The sequence below is a fragment of the Notolabrus celidotus genome, chromosome 24, assembly GCF_009762535.1.
Source record: "Notolabrus celidotus isolate fNotCel1 chromosome 24, fNotCel1.pri, whole genome shotgun sequence".
Lineage (NCBI taxonomy): Eukaryota > Metazoa > Chordata > Actinopteri > Labriformes > Labridae > Notolabrus > Notolabrus celidotus.
Window position 1 is genome coordinate 4,305,084 of NC_048295.1, and position 26,035 is coordinate 4,331,118.

At 43.4% G+C, this 26,035-nt stretch overlaps 1 protein-coding gene across 1 annotated transcript in view; it reads right to left on the reverse strand.

The window, feature by feature from the left end:
• Positions 1-26,035, reverse strand: part of mcf2la (mcf.2 cell line derived transforming sequence-like a) — a 41,780-nt gene that overhangs the window by 15,420 nt on the left and 325 nt on the right. The window contains exons 2-5 of the mRNA XM_034677349.1: positions 24,139-24,241; positions 5,417-5,500; positions 4,407-4,521; positions 1,872-1,962 (exon numbers count right to left, since the gene is read on the reverse strand). Of these exons, the coding sequence (XP_034533240.1) occupies positions 1,872-1,962; positions 4,407-4,521; positions 5,417-5,500; positions 24,139-24,205 (357 nt within the window). The 5' untranslated portion in view covers positions 24,206-24,241. The remainder of the gene's footprint in view (positions 1-1,871; positions 1,963-4,406; positions 4,522-5,416; positions 5,501-24,138; positions 24,242-26,035) is intronic.

The window sequence follows — 26,035 nt, forward strand, 5'->3', positions numbered from 1 at the left end:
TCCTTTTAGCATCAAATAACTAATTAAAGTAAGTTCTCAGAAAATTCAACACTTGCACATAAAGCAGCATGATGAGAGCTATTTGTTTTAAATTATAGTTTGAGCCATGTCCCATCTGTTATAATGGAGGAGGCAGGCTTTATGACCTTTACTGTAGCCAATTAGAAGTGCTGCTTGTCAAAAGGCAAGGCCCCAGACCAGCAGGGCCCCCCCAAACGGCTGAAAAACTTTAGCAGCTGCTCAAAATGTGCAAAGTTTGCAATAACAGTAGGAAAGCAGTCCCTGAGCTCCCTTGTCTCGTAGGTTCCAGCTGCTACAACTACTACTATCTGTCTCACCACTATCATCTCTCTCTCTCTTCATCTCCCTCTAGCCCTCTCTCCAACACAGTCTCAGCAGATGTGTGTCTAACATGACTCTGGTCCTGCTGGAGGTTTCTGCCTGTTAAAGGAAGTTTGTCCTTGCCACTGTAACTTGCTAAATGCTGCAAAGTGCTCTGCTCATGGTGGATTAAGATGAGATCAGACTGAGTCCTGTCTGTAAGATGGGACTGGATCTTATCCTGTCTTGATCTTGGGTCTTTGTTGAGTTCGGTCTAGACCTGCTCTGTCATTCGGAGGCAACAGCGTTAATATGAGCGTGTTTCATAACTGGTTAAAATTCCTCACAGGAGCTTTAAGTTGAGACAATTTGATGAATGACTGAGGAGATCAGAGCAGAGTATTCACCGTGTTGCACCTTCTCCTGACTGAACTTTTGGGATATCATGTTTTAAACTGAAATATAAATCAAAGGCAGCAATCAAGACTCCCGAACCCAAACCTCACTCTTCTTTTTTATCCCTCTCATATTTGCCTGGGCCTCAGAGAGCAGCGATCACACACTTTCAAAGTCTCTCTGATGTAAATTTGTTCCCCGCTCTGCCTCTCTGCCGTCTTATGCTTCCTCCCTCGCCTCGTTTCACATCCCCTTTCAAAATCCCCCGCTCTTTCCCTCTTCTTCTGCATTTTAACATCTAAGAGAGGAGTCAAAGTTTCACCCTGCTGAAGAAGTAGGCCAGTAGGGTAATAGCACACAGATACAAAAACACAATTAGACTCTCGCTCGTTTGGATTTCCTCTCCCAAACATGACGGCATTTCGTCGGGCTGTGAGACTCCGCCACCCACTCCTGCATGAGACGGTATTTTTAACTCCCCTCCTGCCTCGCTCGCTTTGACACAACACAGTCACCTAATTCTCAGCGCTCCATCCTACACACAGCCGGTGACTAAAACTGTGACCAAACCAGAACACATGCACGTAATATGCAGGTTCGAACGAGCTGCAAAACACACAGCGAATGCCAAAATAGTCATTACTCCAGGTGGTGACAATCCAAATTATACACACACACACAGCTGACTACAGCAGCTACACCCACAGATCTGTGTTAAACACATGTAGAGTAATCCTCACACACACCAAAACAGCTATTGTGTGGTCGTCAGAGATGCTTCACTGGGACACAAACAAACTGAAACACAGATTTAGGCCAAAGACTACGATTATAAAACACATTTTGAAGCTGATTTTGCTATTTTTACACATATTTAATGTTTGATGATGTGGTTATGTGCTTTTTTTCTAGTCTAGAAGGTTTAATTTACATTTTAAGAAAGTGTTCATTAAAAAAAGTTCTTTTTATCGTCCTAATTGAGAGCATTTTGTGATTATTCATAAATAATTAAAGGGTAATTCTGGTGTTTTTACACCTTGGCACCTGTTTGCTTCTAAAATCCGCCACAAAACAGGCTTTAATTCCTAAGTAATATCAGGTGAATATTTGACTTTACTCCTTGCACACACACTTGCACACACAAAGGGTCTTACAGCGATGCGGAGCAGGGTAGTCCTGACGGCGGCCCATCGGTCCAGTCGTCTGTCGATGACCAGGATGAAACCCTCTGCTGAGGCTGTGACGCTGCATGGGAGAAACACACCGTTATCACCAGGTCACTGATTTCCTGTCCATTAAAGTGAGAAACATGGAGCGTTTTGATAAGTGTGCTTCGCTCCAGCATCACCCAGAGGCCCCTGAATGAACTCCAGGGGGGTCCCCTAGAAAATGAGGGATGATCTTAGAACCAATCAGCTGCTGGGTGGAGATGATTTAGCATCTTGGAGTGATAGATACGGCAGTAGAGGGTCATGTTTGTCCTTAGAAGCTGCTAAATGGAACAAACATTTGATGGAACAGCCTAGATCTACAGGAGAGCTCCAGGTTTGAGGCACAAGGGAGGCTGCACGCTTTACCTTCCCTTACTCCCCGAGGAAAGAGAGGAGAGATAACAGGGAGAAGCTTTCCTCCACTTACATGTTCCACTTCTTTTATCGTTTTTACTGCATCATGCCACAAAAGCTCATTCCTACGTGTTCTGTAGACGCACTTCTAACTTTCAAAGTCACATTTTATCATCTATCATGTGCAGATATTTCTTTAAAGACACTAACGTTACAACTCTCACACTCTCCTCACAAAAACGCACAATTGGAAAGACTTAATATCCTCAAAAGGTGCAATATTTGCCCCTATTTTTGTCCCTATTTACCTTTTACTACTGGTGCAGGGTTCCTAGAGTCGGATGTGGTTGTGTGCATGAATAAAATGCTTAAATAATACTCAGGATTTGTTGATTTAATCAGCGTATGACAAAAAATGTAAGAAAAAAATGTATGAAAATGTGATTTAATTTAATTTGAAGTTAAATCTATAAGTGAAAAGATGTATACGTGAGTAAAGACAGTGTGTGTGTGTGTGTGTGTGTGTGTGTTATCATTTGTCATCAGTGATGATAATAGAGAGACCCTTGTGATTACCATGGCAACCTTGGCTCTGCATTAATGTGTGTGTTGTGTGTGAATATTCCTCCATTCATTCCACAGGCAGCACCATATGTAGCAGCCTCATTAAGCTAATGTTTGTGTGTCAGCGGTATGTGTGTGTGTGTGCGTGAATGCAGTAATTGCAGCAAGTGTCCTGCAGAACAAACTGACACCTAAAGACGGGAGCGAAAAACGGACACACACACACACAGAGGAGCGGGCATGCAAACAGAGCTAAATACAGGACATCTTCATCATTACACATGAATATTTTAAAGAAAGAACGCTACCGAGTGAACGCTGCGGCTGCAAACCGTCAATCCATCCTTCACCGGACTGAATATTCAAACCACACAAATGGAGCCAGCTGATTCAGAGAGAATTTCCAGGACAAAAAACAACAAAAATCCTTAAAATCCTGCAGCCATCTTCCTCAAATAATCCATTCCCCCTTAAATTATCCTCCTTCTGTTGTTGTCAGTGTCCATTTCCTGCATCATATTCATCTTAAGAGGCTCCCAGACGAAGAGAGGTGACCGATCTCATCCTTAAAGAGCATCTCCCTCCTCCTCCTCTCCTTTCCTCCCTCCTTTCCTCCCTCCTCTCCTGCAGCACCACCTGCTTCCACGCCCTCACCCAATCAGAGCCGAGCCCTGCATCTTGCTGTTCCCCGGCAGCCAATCGGAGCTCAGAGTGCAGCGGATAGGCAGCTGGGTGCATGTAGCTGGTGGAGGGGGGAGAAAGGGAGGGGACTCAAGAGGAGGGGGGGGAGTATGAAAGGTGATGAGCCACGGGAAAAAAAGAAAAGAGGCGGCCATGACACACACATACAAGAACATATTAAGAAATACAGACGCATCTTCATCCTCTCTCCTCCCCTTAATTATGTGTGTGTGCAGGGAGGGGAGGTAAGAAGGAGGAGAGAACGAGAGGAGGAGGGGGAAGGACAAAAAAGAGGTGATTTGATTTTGATTTAATTAGAAGAAGAAACTGCGTTAAATTTAATCCAAAGCGACACCTAAAGCTGCTCCTTCAGGTAAAGGTAGATTCAAGCATTTTATTGCAAAAATACTTTAAATCTGGTGCAAATTACGCACAAATTCAGCAAGATGATCAGATTATAAAAGAAAATATTTTTAAATATTTTATCTATTTATTTCTGTATTTATTCTTTTACATTTTTGCATCTTATTTTTCACTCTGCAGCTTTTATTCCTGCTAAAATCGTCTCTTCCTGCAGGGTTTTAGAGTTATACCGACACCTGCTGGCTCCGTATGTCATTGTATTCTCTTAAAATAATTTATTTTCATTCATCCGGAAAATGTTAATAATTTATCCATCATTTTGCATATTTCATTCCATCTCTAGTTCATTTCTTTATGTCTGTTTCTGCAGTGTTTTAGTGTTAGGCTGACATCACGTGGCTGCATGTGGTATTGCAGCTCCTCAACACGCACACACTCCCTTCACACTATGTTTTTTTCTGTCAAAGGAAGACAAAAGTGTGTGTTAGTGTGTGTTAGCGTGTGTGCGATGCCAACCTGGGGACACTAGTGAGGTAGTTGAAGACGTTCTGGACGTCCTCCTCCTCCAGCTCGCTGAAAGATGGGAATTCTGGGAAGACCATGACGGGGCTGCCGTTCATCCCGCGGCCGCCTGGGGATGATTAAATGTTGCAGGTTACATAAAACACACTTCCTTCTAAATACCTCAGAATATAATGTTCAACAATCAGGAAGATGTTGTGTTATAACTTATTTTGAGTAAGAGTTCTGTTACCCGTCCTTCTGTCTGTCCTCGCTCTTTAGAATAAATCAAAAGGGCCTCACACACACACAAACACGGCCTTGTCTTTCATCAGGGGGTCAGGTTGCAGAGCAAATTTCACGGTGGTGAATTATTTACACACTCAGCAGGCGTTAGCATCACGGTAACCCAACACAGGGGCCCAGTGTGTGTTGCCTAAGGAGCCGCCAATACGGCTCAGTTTAATACTGCTCAGTTTAACTTTTACTATAGGAATAAAGAGAAGAAGAATCTCTCAAATGATGTCCCTTTCTGGACTCTAAAGGAGCTTACAACAACTTTTTCCACCAGTTTGAGTCGTACTTAGAGCTCCTGTGTTGATTTTGTCGACCCGTTGTGGCCAAAGTGGTACGTCATATGTGTGTGTGTCATCTTGTTGTCTTTTCACAGTCTAAAATGTCACTCATCAAGAATCTGAGTGCAGTTAAAGCTCCTGTGAGAACTCTAAGAATGTCATGATGCTAGCGCCCCCCTGTGGACAAAGATGTACCTGTTTTTCCTTCACTGATTTTGTGCTGAACATGTGTATGTCATATTTTGTGCTTCTCTTAAAGGCTCGATCACTCCTTTCTTGAAATGGCCGGGGGGAAACATTGAGCTAAATTTGGACTTGCTGACTCTAGCCCTTGTTCATGGACTGATCCCCATCCTCAGTGTGTGTCCCTGTGTGTGTGTGTGTGTGTGTGTGTGTGTGTGTGTGTGTGTGTGTGTGTGTGTGATCAGTAGAGGCAGAAATCAGACCCACCTGGCAGGAAGGCAAACTGTTTGTGGAGCTCGGAGCCGATTTCTGCTGCAAACAGCGGAGCGTCTTCCCTGTGGACGATGTCATCTGAGGAGACACAGACAGAATATCAGATTTTTAATCACTATACATTTAAATCACATCCTTACTAGCTGTTATCACCCTGCAAAACGGTCTCAACTGGGCTTAATGATGCATATTTGGCGTTCTGAGAGGTCGAGTGACCGTTACAGAGCTCAAAAGGGATCAGACTATCAGAAAGACAAGACAACGGAGAAACAGAAGAACCAGACTGTGAGGCTGACACAGAGCCAGGAATCCAGTGTGACCCATTTCTGGTCTTTAAGAGCAACAGCTGACCTTTTTGTTACAGATACATGTAACTCTATGAGGGTTATATCACATAAATGACTTACAAGGACAAGAGGTTTTGGAGTTACTCCAGTCAAAGCAGCAAGACAGACTATAATGGCTGTAATGCTTTAGACTTTAGTGGAGATAAAAGCCACTGCAGCCTGTTTCATGGCTGTCGGCTCATCCAAACTGCAGGAACCTTGTTGTTGTTTAAACCCGGGAAACATGCAGAGATAGATCCCAGGTTTAAAAATACAAGAACTGAGTAAGAGGGTGAGACGGACCCTAAAAGGGATGAAGTAAACAGCATTTGGATTTCCTCTCCTCTCTGCTCAATCTGGATTACAATAATCTTGTTTGGCCATGCAGAGATGGAGAGGAAACATCCTCCCCTTCCTCATTTTATCTCCATGTGCCAAACACAATAACTGATAATTGCGTACGAACATGTGTGCATGTGTGAGCAATGCAGTTCTATGTCACAGAAGAGTGTGTGAAGGAGCATCGCTGTGTGTTTGTGCATATAGACAAAATCTGGCACCGAGGCTGGTGTGAGGGGAGCGTGGCGAGGTTTCAGAGCAGTATGGCGGAGCTGGAGCTGGTTTAGAAGAATTAATTACCATGTAAGTGCAAAGCAAGCAAACTGTTCATGCTTTTGAGGAAGAGCCAGGAGCCCAAATCCCAAAGCCCCTCTACAGGAGCAGCCTGGGTGGCTGAGTGTGAGGCTCCAAGTTTGGACTTTTCAAAGAACTGTATATATATAAGTATATTGATCTAAGATGCTGATCGTGTACAGATAAACAAAACCTCTCTCCTCTCGGTTACTGTCTACAAATGCTGCTCTATCACACCACCTGACACAGATTGCATGCATCTACAAAAATAACAGTGTGTGACAACAAGCAAATCTCTTGCTTATGCAGGAGAAACATGCATCCCATAAAACACACAAACAGACCACTGCAGGTAATCTGTATCCTGCAGGAAACCATTGCACACAGATGCATGTAAGTCATTTTATTCACCGGTCATACAGAAGACCCTGCACATCTTCATACGATGTAGAAACCTGACAGATTAAGAGCTCAGATCCTCCCTAATACTTTACAGTGTGTATCAAGCATACCATTGGCTAGACAGTGACTCACACCACATGCTGCAGGTCTCATGTTAAAACAGAGTGTGTGTGTTTATGTGTGTGAGAGCGCATGCAGCTGTTTAAAGGATGTTATGGGTCTGAGTGGATCATTAGGAGACATTAAGTACATGTAGCTGTGGTCAGGCAGGAATCTTTAGTGAGTCTGAAGTGCTGCTGCTCAAACATAAACAGAGTCATAAAGCCAGTAAAGCAGTGGGAATGGCTCCAGATATCACAGGATTACATTAAATGACAGGGCAGTGACTCGGGAGCCATGCAGCTTCTCCAAACAGACTCAAACTTTTGGAATTGCCCCTGCAGATTGCTTCAGCATGCAGCTGCAATACAGGCTGCAACAGCTGCAATGTAAGGGCTTGTATATTCCACTGACAGGCTCAGGGTTAACTTGAAGTTTAAGACGACATAACAAGAAGTATCCCTGAAGAGATAGAGGTTTCAGTTTAAGAGTAAGATGCTTTTCAATTTATAACACAAGTAAAAATAAATAAATAAAGGAAATAAATGGATGTTTTAAAAATAGGAGAAAAGGGAGGAAAGAGGAAGGAGGAAAGGAAATGTCTTGAGAGGGTAGGCATGACATTTTTAGCAGGATCCTTCTGGAGATGGTTTACTTGGCCTCTAATGCAGGTCCACTTCAACAGACTGAAACCGACCACAGAGCTTTAACCAGCCTGTAATTTCACCTAAAACAGCATCAGCACTATAATCAGCTCCTACTACAGCAGAGACCGGAGTGTGTGTGTGTGTGTGTGTGTGTGTGTTTCAGTGTGTTACCCGGGCAGCTGTCGGTTCAGTGTGTCAGGCTGTAAGCTCTGGCTAAAACCCTGGAGCACAGCCAGACATGTGCAATACACTGTGACTCTACTGTATCTGTGTGTGTGTGTGTGTGTGTGTGAGAGAGGGAGAGTGTGTGACTCCAGACTTGAACCTGATGGTCGTAACCTGGAGGCAGGACACATTAGCAGCCTCTGTTTCAGTGTAATCTCAACTATTACAACTCAAAGCTCTATTGGACTGAGAGGTTTGATAATGGTGGACATATGCAATCAGATTTTCAGGTTTATGTCCAACATATTGAAAGCTTTTGCAATTTGCTGTCTCTGCAGGTTTTAGTAGCACTATATCCTAAAAATGAAGTGTGCAATTTTTATTAGATCCGTTCAAATCACTTGGGAAATAGAGGAGATAAAACATCAAGAGGTGAAATGTGCAAACATATCAGACATTCAGGCGTCGGGCTGCTTTTCACCGCAACCCTGCAACTCCTCGCTTTGTCCTCACCCCGATGAGTGAATGAAATCAAACTGCAGCGGCTCGGCTGCAAGTGAACCCCTCTACCCACCACACACACACACAAACACAAGGACACACACACACAGCCACAGTGGAAGTGGGGCAATGCAAGCCAAACACAAATAGTGATTATGGGGGGCGCTGAAAGAATGTCCCTCCGCCTTTTCGTACCCTTCCCCCAAACCCCCTTTAACATTTCATTCATCCTTTTTATCAGGGGCTTAGCTGAGGGGCAAACGGACACATAACCCGACAATCTTCACATTAAAACTAAAAATGTCTCCAGTCTGCACAAATTTAACAAATCTCTAACTTCTCTGCATTCAAACTCAACAGATAATCAGCTTTCTAGCACAGTTTTCCTTCATCATGACCTCTGATTGAAACATATTTTTCTGAATTTACAAGCTTCTTCTCAGGATTTAATTATGAGACAAACTCCACCACACATAAAAGCAGACTAAATCACTCCAGCTCCAACTTTCCCACTCTCAAGTGCCCCCCGTCTGAATGCAGGAGAGTAAGCCCTGGATTTAGAGAGGTGAAAAGATAGTGAAGAGGAAGAGGAGGAGGAGGAGGAGGGAGAGTGGCTGTTGGAAAAAAGGAGCGTAGAGGTGCTCTTGTCTCAGCAGGATGAAATGGAGGACGGGTTTCTTTGCACATGCCTACATATTTAATGTGTTGGCCTGCTGCTAAACGACACCGTGGGTGTGTTTTCACTGATGTAGGAGGTCAAGGGCACTACCATGCTTCATATCTGTACAGAAAACTGCATTACACACTGCTTTGAAGACCTATGCATCCTCCCAAAATAACACAACATGCTCAAAAATGTCCTTAAATATAACATGAGACCATTCCTTGGAGTTATGCTTCAACTTGCACTCTAACTTATATGTGAATGCATGCTTACCTCCCTAGTTACTTACTATTAACAGTGAAACTGAGACTCAGAGGAAAAATACATACAGACAGTTCAGACACACTTTGACTGAGTCTGACCTCAGAGGTGAAAGAGAGGCGACAGACCAATTAACTCTCATAAATGTTCAGTCCATCACACACACTCAAAGCTAACACTGTCCCACACACTCTGTCCTGTCATGTCCCTACAAGTTTCTCTGCTAAAACACACACTGTCAGATCAAAGATGGCTGCCAGCTGTTCCCCCGCTGGTTAGCAGCAGGTCGAAGGTCAAAGCCACAGGAAGCTGCAGGGCTGTCTGATGTTAACTCAAACACACACACACGACCCTGACTGAGGACTAAACAAACAAAAACATGGCTGGACAGAGGAGTGAGCAAATAGAGACACAGACAAACAATGCAGCAGGTGAGTGGGTGGAAAACTCTCAGCAGGGTTCACACTGGTAACAAATTCATCTCTTTTATGCGTTTTTGCTCATGCTACTTTAAAATGTCTGAGTAGCATTACAAATCAGGTATCAGCATGCTTTAGTGTATGCAGGAAAAACAATCCATGTGGAAAGCAATCCCCCCTAATGACATCCCAGCTCCCATCCTAGTAATCCAACAACTGTTTATGTCTATAAACAGATATCTGCATGAAGAGCAGCTAACAGCCTGTTCCACATCAAACATTTACACTGAGACACAAACGTGCTTGATGCTGTGTCTCCAAAGACAATCAGTGTTTAGATTTCCTGACCAAAGAGACTTCCATTCGACAAACAAACTAATCAAAAGTTGTTTTTTTCTCCTCTTGAGGCAAAGCTTCACTTTTTTATTTACAATGAAACTGAGACTCACCAGACACAGATGAATGGACTCTACCTAGGGGATGTAATGAACTGCAAAATGATGTTATACATTTTGCTGACATCTTGAGAGGTACATTTTACTGTACTTTATCCAAACACAGGATCCAAGTTACTTCCTGCAAGAAATGAGGGCATTTGGTGTCACTGAGACCACTGGCTCCCCATCTGCTCCCTTGGTATGTGACACATGGACAGGGCAGAGTAAGAATGTAGACTTGGAGGCTCTATGTTGGAGACATTGTGTATATGTGAGAGTGTGTGTGTGTGTGTGTGTGAGTGTGTGTGTGTGTGAGTGCGTGGGGTAAGGGTGTATCCGAGTGGGGGCTAAAGGTTGCTGTGTTGATATCAAATGCCAGCAGAGACGTGGTTTGTGTTATTGTGTGTATTTACATGTGGTGAAGCATGGATTTACCATGCGCTCTGCAGCTGTGTGTGTGTGTGTGTGTGTGTGTGTGTGTGTGTGTGTGTGTGTGTGTGTGTGTGTAGGTTTGTGTGTATGTGCACTTGTGTGAGGGAATCTGAGCTCTATTATCTGGCATTACAGTCCGGTTTACTAAAGTCCCATCTGTCACACACAAACACAGGACCAGGGCTGGCGCACACACACCATGCCCAACAACAACTGGGTCACAGGGCCAACGGTGGAGTGGAATGTGTGTGTGTGTGCATGAGTGTGTATGTGGTTCCCACACCCAAACCTAAAGCTTAAATTGGTGTGGATCAGGGAAACAGCAGACAGACAAACATTAATATCACTGATTGAATGTGGATTCAATCCTGATTGTTTGGGTTTGCAGCTTTCAATTTGCAATCCGAGGACAAACAGCAGATACTTTGGTATTATTCTCAATCATACATAACACAGAAGAGTAGTATTTTTATAAACTGGCCCAGCTAACTTACCGTACACAATGAAAGAACGCAGCTATGGGGGATTTAATAAACCAATAAAGTAATTAAACGCTAGATACTTTTGAGTGAGCATGGCATCCAAAATGCAGACAAAAATAGAAGTTTGCTACCTGATTCAGAGAAAATCACCACACACATTGTATCATATGGTCTTAGTTTTGACGCTGTACTGTATCAGGCAGTGCAACCTTCATCCAGCATGCACAGTATGCCGGTAAGACCTCGAAGCTGAGAGTGATGTACTCTGCGATGGTTAGAAATCAGAGCAATGACTTCAGGCTTGACCCCGTCACTGGCACTCAGCCCTGCTCTACTGAATAGATGGCATCATCATCATCTCAGGGAAACAACACAGCACTGTCCCTCTGTCTGCAGTCTGCACTGCCGTCACAACACACATACACACACGCAAACGCTCAGAGGCCAGGTTTGCTGTCCGACACTCAGACACAGTGCATGGGCCTCATGAGCGTAGAGACAAAGAACACACAAACGTTACTAATAAATAAAGGAATGGGAGTTATCTTGCTGTTTTCATTGATTGCAAAGCTTTCATCAAAAATGTCTCCATTGAGGACCAGTCTCACTTCACCTCCACCTGCTCCCGCGCTCCACAGACCTGCAGTCTCATGGAAATGTATGGAAATCTACGCTGCATGTGCTCGATGCATCTGCGGTTTCGCTCCCTGAACTACAAAGCATGCCCTTGCAATCCTGTGGTTTCAAACCCTCGTCCTCCTCCCTTCCTGTCCGTCCACCATTAGAGTAAAAACACAGACTGCAAAAAGCTGCCTGTTTATAGCTGCCCCCAGGCTACGACTACCTCTCATTACAAAGGAGGACAAAAAAAACAGAGGATGACAGGGGGGGAGGAAGAAGAAAAGAGGAAATGACAGACATGGAGTGAGAGAGAGAGAGGGGTGAAGAAGGAGGCTGTGTTTGTACTTGCCCTAAAAGAAACATGCAGCTGGGGGGAAAACCTGACACTATTCCTTTCCACGGTGACATCATGCAAAGAGAGCAACTCTTATCTTCTATAACAGCCTTTAAAGGTCACTGGATTCACTTCAGGGTGTTCTCAGAGCGATGGAGGAAAGGAGTCCAACATACTTTAAGCAAAGCTGGGAAATTGCAGCACATCTATGCGATGTTTTTGTTGTTATCTCTGCACAAAAAGCGGATGAAAGTGGAGAAAATATGTCAAGAGGCTGCAATAAGTTTGCTGCAAACTGCAACATCAATCCTGCAAACAAAACCTCCCTTTGATCTGGTGATTTTTTGCAGAAATGATCACGTTCCTTAAAGAAAAGTGACACAAACTTTGGTTCATTTGTTTTGCATCCTCCAGCTCTTGCAGCTGAATGTTGCAGCAGAACTCTCTGAAGCCACATTTAGATATTTATTCGATGATGAATATGTTGCTGCTTCAACGTGAAAGCCAATTTGTTTGATTTGTCATGTTTTGCTGCTGCTATCATCCTGTCCGCCCTCGGGGATCATTAAAGATTCATCCGATCCACTTCATCTAATTCAGCTGCATCGACTTATTGATCCTGCTCTCTCGTCCCGCAGCGTCTCTTTTGTAGCAGTTTGCTCTTGAGGACAGAAACTATTGACTAAACGGTTCAATTACACATCAACAGCTGCAGATAAATCCAGGGTAAACAGGTGATTTTAAAGCAGGATAAACACTCGGCATCCCAGATTGTTTTGCGGGAGCTTAGCCGAGACTTTTCCAACTTCTAATCTGCGTCTGGCAAAAAAAGCAACGCAGGGAAAAGCTGATACTTTAACTGTCCGTCTGCCGAATGAAGAGGATCGCTTTTTCTGCACGGCAACACAGAAGAGAACACACCTGAGAGAGCCTGCAAAGACAACACAAGAGAATCTCCAGCATCAACGCTGTTAGTGCAGAATAAAACAGAACACACACACACACACAGACGCAGCAGCAGAGAGTGGGGCTGAGGGGGAGGAGATGTTGACGTTCAAACTCTCAAAAGGGTTTTGTCCCAACTGACGAGAGAGGAAACACTCGGTTAATGGGAGCAGCATGATTAACATGCCGTCAGTGTACAGTACAGAGCGCGCACGTTAGCAGGACCTCAGGACACAAATCTCAGCTATACACCAGGTTATGTAAGCATCTGATGGACTGTCAGGCCTTCAGCAGGAAGAAGCGTCTCCCAGAAATCAGAGCAAAGTCACGTTCATTCAATTTTTGAAGTGCTGGAATGACATTTGTTACACACCAGTGACGTCTTCTTTGTGTTTGTGCATGTGCAATTAAGTGAGTTATTCTAAGAGCGTGGCCTGACAGTGCATCGCCTCCTCCTGCAGGGCTTTATGACTGCAGGAGAGACCAGATGCACCAATTTTTATGCATATTTATGGTGCGACATAAAACTAGAAAATAAAGTTAAAGCAAAGATTAAGATATAACGCATATTTTCAGAGACGTAGAAGATGTTTTTGGTGCAAAGAGGAACAAGTTTCCCGTTCTCTGATCAGATTTATCCGCTGGTATCGCTTTGGCTCAAAGAGGATTAAATCTGCATCAGATATCTTTGGCTGTAGCGCTCAAAACCAGCACCAAGACATATTTCAGTAATCTCAAATTTGTGCTCTCGACTTAACCATGCCGTGCCAAACTAACTCGCTAAAGTGTAACCAGAAGCATGCGCCAGAGCAAATAAAACATGACCTCGTACATTTGTTATGTTCCCAGGCTGCTCTCGGTCCCCTGAGTTTGGTGTAACTCGGTGCGGATGTTGGCTTTGAGGGATAAAACCCAACCAGCTGTATGTGAGGGACCCAAACACCTGCAACATACGTGTTCAAATGTACTGGCCTGATCAAGTTATCCATGGTTACAGATATAGAAGCCAAAGAACAAGAAGCTGCAAAAAGCTGACATGAGAGGAGAGATGGCATCACCAGTGTGGATGTTTTCACTGTTTCAGAGGACGATAGACGATAACATGCTGCAAGAATTCAGAAGGGAGGAAGAAAGTCCTCAAGTTTTAGGTCTTTTCAGTCACCTGTCAAGTCGTCATTGCAATGAAGATGATAATACAGGAAGGGCCGATTTGAGAGCTGGAGAAGGTTCAGCAGAGACGACTACTCTGCAGACGGATCCCTACCTGCCCTGTGTGACCCTGTGTGATGTGATCTGTACACTACTTAACAGTCTGATCCACGACAACGTCAGGGACAGGAGTACGACCACAGACAGACGGAGTTTGACAACCCTGTGAAGTTCTTTGTTTTACTCTGATATCAGGGATATTCAGAACTTGTAGAGGACGGAAACATTCAATTATGAGCATTTAATCGCCTTTCTTTGGTGCTACTTCAGACAGAGCATTGATTTTTGTCCCCACTACAAGTTGATTCTGATCCATGCAGAGTACAAGCTGCAACACACACTTCTTTTTAGATAAATGTAAAGAGGAACAGCACAAACATGAAGGGACCTTCACTCTGTTTAAACACCTGGACGACCTGCCTGCAGTTTGCTTTCACCCGAACACAAGCACCTGCATGCTTCCCATCATCCTCCCTGTCTCCAACTTTTCCACACTCAAGAAACAAAGTCACACACTCCCTCTCCTTCGCCTTCTCTCTCCACACACACACACTGTACCTGTCATCATCTTCAGCTGCAGCCACAGTCGGGTGATATCGTGGCAAAGTTGAGACACTCGGTTCAGAGCCATCGTGAAGCCGGCACATGTATGCTCCCCTGACACACATCTACCCACACTCGCACACACTTTCCAAACACTCACACACACCGACACTGTCAGAACACATCGTGGTGGAAGTTCACTCTCTCCATTCTGCGCGGTGCGAGGAGTCCCACCGCTGACTGAGCTGTCACTGCACACACACACGGACAGATAGAAACACACACACACACACAAACACACACACCTCCCCCTTCCATCTGTGCCAGCCAGGGAGGCGGGGTTTAGATGCTCCGCCCACAGTGTCACATTTCAGTTTTCACTGACAGGGAAGATGAGAGCCTTTGAAACCTGGATAAACCTATAAGTGCACTTAAAAAAAAAAAACCTGACATGTACAGTAAGTGTTTGATGTTAAAATTTCCAACAGACATTGATCGCACCAGGCTGCAGAGTGCTGTATAAAAGCTTCAACGTGAAGTAAACATGATTTAAATACAAGAACTAGAGGCTGAAAGAGGGGACCTCTCTTCTCCTCTCTGTTTCCTTCAGCTTTTCTCACACTCTCAAAGACTCACACACACACAAAGGCAGTGAGGACAGCAGGGGGACCCAGTGTGCCACACACAGACAGACACAGTGAGAAAGTTGGATGGTGAGTCTGTGAAAAGACCCTCGGGAGCTGGATTCATAAAAAGCCGACCCGCTGTCACTTTGCTTTTTGGACATGTTGCCCTTTTTCCTCCACATGTTCAAGAAACAAAGAAAGTCTTCACATCTGAGAGAGGAGACAAAAGAAGAACTGAAGAGACTGAAACATGCTGGAGGAAAAATCTAATTCAAATCTAGAGGATCATGAGGCTCATTTCTGAGCCCACATTAGAGGATACAATGTCAAACAACATCTCGGGTGATAATTGCACGGTATGCTTGCAGCTGTCGAGCTGCAGGAAACACTGAAACCGACAGTCAGCAGATGCAGGTTAGCTCAGTTCAGGATGGTTTACTGTTGTCAATATAATAAGGTCATGTTATTTAAACTCAACCCCTCTGTGAGAGATTAAATCAGGTGAGGGTGCACCAGTTTTCTCCTCTTGTCCCTTTGTGTTTGGGTTGGTCAGAGGAATCTTTAACTCACTCATAAAGCTGAAATAAAGGGCAGCAACTACAAACTGACTGCATTAACTTGTTTTGTGAAGCCTCTGTATTACTCACTACTTACACTGAAGCTAAGACTCACAAGAAACAGATGCATGAGGGATCTTTTAGGTAATGCTAATTTTGCAGAGTGCACAAAATAGAAAGTCTTGACAAGAGCTTGTTTATCAATTTCGGTGAATCAAAAACTACCTGCGGTGAAGGCAGACAGAATTCTTTCACTATCAGGCTCCACCATTGACTCAAATATGAGCCTAAATAAAGGAATGTCACCTGAATTTATGAAAGAGGGATTGAGATTGAGCGTGAGGAGATTAAAAAGGATGTAAGTGTGAGATTAAAGATTGGATTGAGGTTAAATTAAAGATGATTCTCTCAGTCTAGTCTGAGGATGACAAATAAAGGGATTTAAGGATTTTAAAATAACTGAGTTTAACATTGAAGGTCTGTTACTCTTACAGGTCTGTTACAGTGCAGGTGTGTGTGCACATGTTCAGCTGGTAAGATGCATCCAGATTAAAGTCTGCAGGCTGTAGGACAGGAAACAGCAGAGGGTGCATAATGGTTCATTTCCTGACTGCTGATTTTTCCTCCTACAGCTGACAGCAGCAGGTTTCATCTGATGGTGGTCTGAAACAGAAACTGTTGTTCTTGTGATTTAATCCAGTTATTGATACGAATTACTTTATATAAAAATGTGTCCTGACAACTCTAAACATCTGAAATCAATCATTTTATGACGTGAGCTCCAAATCAAACATGTCTTGTCTTAACACGACAGCTCAAATTAAGCCTACTTTAAGGCTTCAGGACTTAAAGTGCATCATCTAAAGTGACACAATCACCTTTGTGTTAAAAATACTGAGTGATGTGCATCTGTGTGTTAACATGGGATGCAGACTAGACTCTGGAGCGTGCACACGGGATGTAAAGGAGACCCGTCTGTGTGTTTGTATTTATGTATGAATGAGGGATGTGGCTCAGACTGCAGCTAGAATAACTCCCCGCTGGATTATTTATCTGAGATTTTTCCCCCCCTCGTCTGAGTCGAGACACTATTGACTGCTTCCGCTCTGAGATCAAACACTATTGGCCGACCGGAGCGTAAACAGGAAGCGAACAATTGAGAAATGACTCACAGGCTGAAACAAGCAGTGAGGGAGAAGTGTGAACAAGAGGACGGCTAGAGTCAACACTGTCATAACAGCGGGACATCAGACGATTGTGATCATCCTACAGTACATAAAATCATGCTTCAAACATGTGACAAGGTTTATATTGTTATAAAAGACTGCGCTCTCATCGACAGAGTGCCAACACTTTGTTGACAGTCGTCATGAAACCCAAATATGTAGTAAAACAAAACCCAGCTAGGATGCTCCGATTGCATAACAGAGCGGCACAAACAGCTGATGATTGTGTGTCTAAGGCGCAGACCATAATGAACGATCAAATCCGGCACAACCCTTCAGTACAGGTGAAGGAGGGATGAGGACTGGAGGAGCCCAAACCAGACCGAAAATGAGCATGGAGAAAACCATGTCTTCCCTCACTCTCTACTCCCCACATTTCCTGTCTCTCTTCAGCTGTCCTGTCAATAAAGGCAAAAAAAAAGCTAAATACGTTAAAGACGGACAGCACACTCTGCTGTTTAAAAAGGGTACTGCGGTTCATTTTCCATCTCAACGATTGGAATCCTTATTGTGTGTTTTGATTTTCAGCCTCCTCCTGAAGCACTGTAACATCCCTGTTTCTAAAAGGAACAATAAGGGAAGGCATTCATCAGAGTGAGCATGAAAAAATGTGCACAACTTGTCACCTTTTAACTTCCAGTCACCCTGCTCCTCACTTTAACTCGTTTATCCTCTTTAGTCGAAACAGTTTGAGACGACTGGAGCCAAACTGCAGGATTGTCTTGACCTGTACTGGCTGTATTCAATTAAAGTAAACTGTGTGATTACGGGAACTCGTTGCACTCTGGGTGCACCAGAGAAACATCAGCAGAGTGGTTCACGGTGCGGCCGACAGTATGTCCGAATCATTGCACAGAGAGGGCAAAGATCGCATAAAGAGCTGCGGGCGAAACTTCCAAAAATAGGGAACAGTTTGAGGATGATGAACTTAAAGGTGAGGAGTGCTTGTGTGGGAGGGTGAGGGTCATTCACACCAACATCTCAGCTGATGATCAGGACTTCTTATAAGAAGGAGGTCACAAGACGTCAAATATTTTGCATGATGTTATGAGGACAAAAAACTTAACATGATGTGAAACAGATCATGAGGATGGCAAGAACGAAAGAGGAAGTTTTGCAAAAGATCCCTCTGTCACGATGGATCATGTTTAGGGGAACTCACAGCAGAAATATCCCCGGAAATGTGTTTTTAACAGAGCAAGCATTAATAATCCTGCAAGTTTGAGAGCGATTTGGAGTCTATTAAACAGCAGAATTAAGGAGGAAAATCAGATCCAACAGCCGAAACGCTGCACCTGTCTCCATGACACAGCCTTTCCAGAATAGCTCTTTCTAAAAATACACACATCGTCTCCAAAAACAGACCAAAGCCTGCAGCAGGAGGCCCAGAATAGACCTGAGCCGTCACTGACAGGCCGAGATCTGAAGTATGAGACACATGGGAGAGAGTCTGATCAATGCAAATAGTCTTTTATTAACACAGACACACCTCCTCCTCTGGCTGTCACACAAGCTGCGGGATAGTTATGCCACCTCTTATTGAACCACCCTGAGTAAACAAGGATGTAGCAGTTTACTATATTAGTGCTTACTGCATGTACTTTGGCTCTCAGGGAGGTATTTACCAGAAGAAGCTGTGTTTAATTCTTGTGCTTTAAATCCACAACTCACTTTGAATCTAACTGTGTGAGGAGTTATGTTAAAATACCTTGAAAACAGACAAAGCCTGTTTCATACTTCCACTTGGATTATCACCATAGCTTATGCACATAGCCTGATGTGCACCTCCTGCAGAATGCAACGACGCATTGAAATGACGCAGACTGCAAGCTCTGTGATTGGTCCGCTGGGCTGCATTATATTTCCGTAATCGGCATACATCGACCGTACTTTCCTACATCTCCTCTCTTTTCTACTTTGGGATAACTGCGGCATGATCAACTACATTTATGCACACTGGGATCCTATCTCAACCCCTTCCCCCCTAACCCCCTCTCATCACTTATTTTAACTCTTCCTGTCCCATTGAAAGTTACTAAATATAGACCTGTCTGGAGTCCCTGAGCTCCCTTGTCCCGTAGGTTCCTCTGAGCTTGACTCCAGTAGCAACGGCTACTACTACTCATCTCTTCACTATCACATATTCTCCTCTATCCCCCTTTCAAGACTGAGCATGCGACTGTGACGTATTTGTGGTTGCAGATGTAGATGACAAAGGGTGACTTCTGATACGATACGATGGTGGTTGCAATATTGGAAATCTAACTTTCAGTTGATCAAGCGAGAGCAAAGAGGCCCTGGCCTTTCTCCTCCTGGTTAACAGCTGCAATGTGCTCTTCAGTCAAGTCAGCAACGCCCCAAATAATGCTTAATAAAACAAAACTCGGAAGATATCAGATGAGATGATTCACGCAGCACAGACTCTGAATGAGTGTGGAAAGAAAGAAGGATGAGAAGACGACGTCAGCAGAACAAACCAAGATGTCTTCTGAAGAGCTTCAAGCATGGAAGGTGCAAAGTGGTTGAATCTAAGAGCTGAGAGAGGCGACTGTTTCTCCAACACAACAACGATGTCATGACAGATTATCTTCAGTAGCCATGCTGACTTGGAAGCACATGAACACCCACGAGAATCACTTCTTTGTTGCTCCATCCTGAGTCCAGCTGTAATGAAAGCTTCCCTTTATAAAGGAGGAGTGTTTATGACATCAGAGATAAAGCAGAGGAACAGGGATGGAGGTTTTACGGATGACGCAAGGAGTTAAGGCCGACTTTTCATCAGTTAGAAAGAGCATACATCCACAGAGAGGCATTCTTTAAGGCGCCTACATTTTAAAGTCTGAGGCAAAGAAAAGGGCGTTCAAGTCTGCAGGAGGTTTCTGAGAGAATTGGGTGCAAAAACATGAAGTTTGTATGCATTTTTGAATCTCTTACTCTTTATTTTGTTATATTTTTGCACCTGAAGCTCTTACAAACTGCAGCCAGACGTCTAATATGAACAAGGGTATGCTCATGGTCTCTCTAATACAAAAATACAATACAACAGAATTATTAAAAACTGCAGTGCATGATGGGGTTTGGAGTTATGTAATGCAAATATTTGGTGTAAGAAAACACTTAGATCCCATTCGGATAGGAATCAAAGCTGCAACCATGACTCAGCTTTTCTAAAAATGATGTTTAAACGATATTTTTCAAAGGAAGAGAGGCAGGAAAGAAAAGTGCGTGAGGAAGCTGCAGATTTTTTAAATTCTTCCACTCGATTAAGCCGAGCTGCATCCCTAAATTCTGCAAAATCATGTACAGCGATGTCAGCAAGTTCATCTTCTCCAGTCGACTCATTTTAAAACAAACATTCAGTGAAAGTTTGAGATGGACAGACTATTTAAGAGGTTAAAACATCTATTTTCAAGTCCAAACAATCACCCTTGTTATCCCTAAAGAAAGCCATGATTGTAATCCCCACACTGACACACACATAAATCTTAAAATACACTCCACACACACTCCTGTTGGACTCACTCTGCAGCTGCTGGCAGCACTGGCTGTATCTGTAGTAGCTCTCCATCTCCTCCAGCGAGATGCACACAACACTCCCTCCCTCATCCTCCTGTGACTCTGTGCCTTCCTTCATCCCGTCCCTCCGTCTGATCTCCTCTTCCTCTCTCACCGTCGTCTTAATCTTCACAGGTACGCCAAAAAAGTATCCTCCGCCTCATCCCTATCTCCTCATTTGTGTTTCCTTACACCCTCCCTGTTTGTCTCACTCTCACACTCACGCTCGCACACACACCTGTCAAAGTTTCTTGAGTAATCACACCACTCCTCTTTCTCCGGCTCCTCCTTGCTTATGTGGAAGTGTGTGAGCCCAAAACTTGACTGATGAGAAGACTGGGAATAAACTGTGAAGGTTTACTGTCACCTTCACTGAAAAATAATCCATACTCAGGCTGAAGGATTCAAATAAAACTGCATAAAGGTGCCAAACATGGGGGCCATAACAGTGCAGTTCCACTTATGGCCACTTGGGGAAGCTTCAAAAGTGAGTTCCATGTTCAAATGTCCGAGGTTGAAAAATGTGTCCACAAACTCAAATCTGTCCTTCAAAAACGGCGGCTGCAAAGCTTTAACATCAGAGGAAGAAATAACCTAAGTCAACTCAGATAGCGAAAAACTGTAGTTCCTTAAACGGCCACTAGAGGCTGCCTCCAAAAGCAAGCCAACCCCCATTAAGCCCCATGTTTAAAAAGCTGTCTACTATCACAGCAGAAACAAACACGTTTAAAACCTCAGAAAACTCTAACTCTGAATCTATCGGATGGGAAAATACGTCATTAAAGTCCTTTAAAAATAAAAGCATTTCAATGTGAACTAACAGATTAAGGGTTCAGGGTCCAGCATTGATCAGTGATAGTACAGCCAGCATTCAGAGGACGAGCCACCAAGACCTGAGCTGCTTTATCAGTGCACATGTGATTTGGCAACAAGTCAAAAGTCCGATATACAGAGCCTGAAGGGGATTAAAGTAGAAACGCTTCAACAAAGTCAACTTCCTGTCTGATGTGTACAAACTGAGATTAACCCTCAGACTGATCCGGCTCCTGCCCAAGTGAAAGACTTCTGCATGAGGACAAATATTGATCAGGTTGCAGCATGTGATTTAAGTGAGAGTGAGGAGCTTCTTGAACAGCCCTTAAATAACCCCGGCCACACAGACACACAACGGGGTGACTTCTTATGAGGACAGCACTCACCTCGCTCAGAAGTCTGTGTGTGTTTATGATTCTGTCTCCTCTGTGCTGACTGACGGCCGCAGCAAAGACGAGCAGACATGACGAAGACAACCACCTGCTCTTCTTTCTTATCTGTATTAACTGTTTGATATTTCTGCTGCTGGTGGAGTCACGCGAGTTATTAACCGGCTGCTCACGAGGGCTGTTTCAGGTAATCAGTTACTAAACTGCAAACAGGGCTGCGTTCAAAGACTTACACTCCAGGGTTGAGAAACCACATGAAGTGACGGCTGTAGTGCCCCTGCTCGTCTGCAGAGTCTAGAATTGAAGGATAAAGGATAATTAATGCTTGGTGGTATGGATCTGTTCTGGGGTCTCACTGCCCTTCTAGGTGCGTACGTGGAATGGCAAAGCCTGAGGCAGGGAGAGCACACCAACCCCTCCTCTTTCAGGTGCATACACGGAAATTCAAGGCAGGAAGAGCAGCAGCAAAGACATATAACACAAGTTATGCCTAAAAAAAGGACCTCCATTTTTAAATATAAGCGTACAGATTACGTACAGGATATTTTTACGCATTTTTACATTTCAACAAATACAAAATAGAGGTCCATTATTATATTAAAGTCATTAAATAATAAATATACTGTATGTCTGCTACACTGGGGGTAGGGGAATTATGTTTCAAGTTGACTTTGTTCCCTAAGACAAACCTAAAGTAACCTTTGGGGAGTACAGTTCTAAATTTGCACCTTGAAATATTAAATTCACTTTTTCTCCAATAACCAAAACACGTATAAAAACATGCCTGTTGTGATGAAATGATAATATCTAGAGGTACAATATTTTACAGCCATCAAAGTGCAGAGTAAGCATGACTCTAAACACTGATGTTCTTCTATTAGAGCTGGAGGGTAAAACACAGCAGGGGGACTCTCCCGTGGTGGTAGGAAATCCGGTCCTGTCATCCTGTCGCACTGATTTAAAGAACAGACCTCTGCTCTCTTTTGACTCCAACGTCCAGTTACCATAATATCACTATCTCCAGACGAACACTAACCTGTTCTCCGGGCTGCTACGCGGCTCCTGCTGTGTGCGTGTCGGGTCAACACACTGATAGAAACAGACAGGTTGTACAGCAGTCGACTCAGCACCTCTTGGCCCTCCTGAATTAACTCCAAAAGAGACATGGCTACGAGAAAACAGGAGCCATGCTCTGTGTATGAGCGCTCAGGCTTCCTGTTTGTTCTCCTGAATGTGTGATTGTTTATCTCACTTCATGTCTGCTGTGTGTTTATCACAGGAAGAGAAGGGTGGAGGTCGATGACATACACCCCCTACAGCTCATTAGACTAACTCTGAAACTGCTTGTGTGCTGTTTTCTGTCACAACTTGGACTGATTTGGACTTCGACCGGGTCCAAAAGTCAACTCAAATGTTTGGTTTGACTTCCAATTGAATTATTGTGCAAGTCTAAGTTATTCTACAGTAGCTATCCATACTATCCATACCATCCATCTTCTTGGATGGCTCAGACGCTCAGACTGTAGCATCACTGGTTCAATCTTATTCAGGACAGTTCTGGCGAGCAGCTCAAACTGAAATTAAACTGGTGCCATCTTAAATGTCTCAGATGATCACATTTTGTTGATTTCATTTAATTTATTGTCACATAATCACATGGGCATTCCCACATCTAAACACTTCAAAGGGGCCATCATGCGCTTTTCATTAAAGGTCATTCTGCATGATTCGATTTTTGATCCATTAAGAGGAAGAGGCACAGTCCAAGAAGTCCAAACGTACATCAACAGACTCTGAAACATCTTCAAATGTCATCAAACCGACGAGAAATTGAATCATTCTGCAAACTTTATGATAACACTGTTCTTATCTTTATACTCATAATATCCATCTATTGTGGCACTGATGTTTACAATGCAGTTCAGAATTGTCTTTTAAAGCAGCAAAGAAACAAAGGTGTTATTCCTTGACTCTGATTGGTCAAAACCCAACATCAGTGATTAATTATCAACAGTCAAACTATGTGTAAAACTTTTACAGACTTGCACCTGTTGATGTGGATTTAGGAAGCATCTTTCCACTGTTTTTAATGTTGTAATTTTGAAAATCTTTTAAATTTGATCACTTTTGTTTGTATTTTCTGTCTGTTTGATGCCATCTGAAGCACTTTAGGCTACTTATTAGTATGAAAAGTGCTATAAATAAAGCTGATCTGGGTCATAATCCTTGCTGTCATCCTCTTAGAGACAAAGTTATCACCAATTTGACATAAAACCTTCTGAATCTAAAAGACGGTCAGCTAAACTTTACCTGAAAACAATCCTGACACGTCATTGAGAAAAGATGCAAACCAGGCCAAGAGTCGATACGTTATTCATGATATGAGGACAGAGTTTTCCATGTGAGGCTAATACATGCAGGGTTCCTTACCGCTGACAGTGGACAGCACCTCCACGCTTCGCTCCAGGTCTTCAGGTACCGACAGCTGCTCTCCCATCCTCAGCGCTGCTCACTCTCCTCTTCACATGAACTCCTACAGGAGCAGAAGTCAGAGCGTTAACTGAAGTTCAAAAACACGCTGTGAGAGCAGATCTGTGAGAGAATAATCCCAGAGCTGCAGATGATTCAGGTGAAAGAACAGAACAGGAACAGAAACACACTGATGCTCTGTCCATTTAATTTGGTCAGCAGTGTGCCGAGAGAGAGAGGGGAGGAAGGAAGACACACACATGCACAAACACACACACACACACACACACATTACAGCACTGAGGGCACTTTGGCAATTGCGTAACACATAACAACATCCATGCTTCTGTATGCCAGACACACAAGCCTGTACTCAGTGGTGTTAACAACATTACAGAAGCTAATTTTATCTTTCTATTCTATCCAGTTTGCAGCCATTTCTCCTCCAGTTTGGACATCATACTCTACTGGGGCGCCATTTTCTGCAAGTTTAGAGTTTCAAATATATCAGATATAAAAGATGTAAGAGTTGATTCAAAGTCAAGGCCCAAAAAGTCAACGTTAAACTGAATATAGCAGACTACTTCAGCTAATTAGGGATTCAATCCAAGCCAAATTCAGGGTCAAACTTCACTTTTCAAGCTGTTTTCTGTCACATGAGAATTATGTGCATCATTATAAGACCTGGCCTTTTAATAAACACACTATCGCACACACACCTGATGAGTCCTGGCACAACAATCAAAGCACATTTACCCAATTCCCCGTCCAATTACCAGTTAGCCTGACAGTACCTCTTTTCATCGGCCTGACAATAGAGCAGCATGCTTTTAGTCATATGAACAGAGATCTTGTGACGTGTGGGGATATGCCAGGCTAAATAAAGACTCAGGACTAGTTCCACATGCAGTACAATGTGACACTTCAAACAGTACATGTTTCAGGCGAGGGCCTCGGGAATGTCCGGAGCACATGGAGATGAAGCAGTGTTTCAGTTCCAGATGCAGCTTTGCATCACAAACTGAACGTCAGACGGCAAATACGTCAATATGAATGACTTCACTTGTGTTATGTTGTAAAAACAATAAACAAAGTAAAAGTAGGAAGCTTTTGAACAGCAGTGCTACTACTGTCAGGGCAAGATCAGAAAAATAAAGCAGCATATTATAATTATGCAAAACAGGAGTGATGCTGGAGTGTGCAAGACTATTACAGTAGAGTGTATTTAAACTAAAAGCATGCAGCTTTGTACTCATTTTTGTAAATAATCTTTTATTTTTTGCAATGTTTGTGTTTCATTAAAAAGTATATGATATGAATGCACATCCAACTGGTATAATAACTACATACATGCATGCAGCATGGAAACAGCAGACATCTGGATGCTCTGGGTTTTATTTGAAGTTGATTCAAGGCATTTATGATAAATAAACACTTTGAACAGTGAAGACACATCTAAAATGGAACTATTAGAATGTATTAACTTTAAAACAATCAACCCAAAAGCTAGTTTTTCATAGTATGTTGCCTCCAAACATCATGCTGCATGTATCCCATTTAAGCCCCATTTTCTACTCATTTTTGTCAAAACGCGTTGAAATTGTTTAGCCGATTTGATGCCGAATCATCACCCTTTTAGTGTTATTGAAATGTGCAAAGTGTCATTGATATCTGACCTTGTGCGGTGTTATAATCATTGAATTTGTAATTTTAGTCATGGCGTTTGGCGCGCCACCGGCTGAAAATGAATGGAACTCTAAGTAGCGACAGATCCGTGCTGCCTCCGTGCGTCCTAACTGTAAACTACATTATTGCACGATGGTTGGGTGCTGTGGGTTATTTTCTAAGTACTTAATTG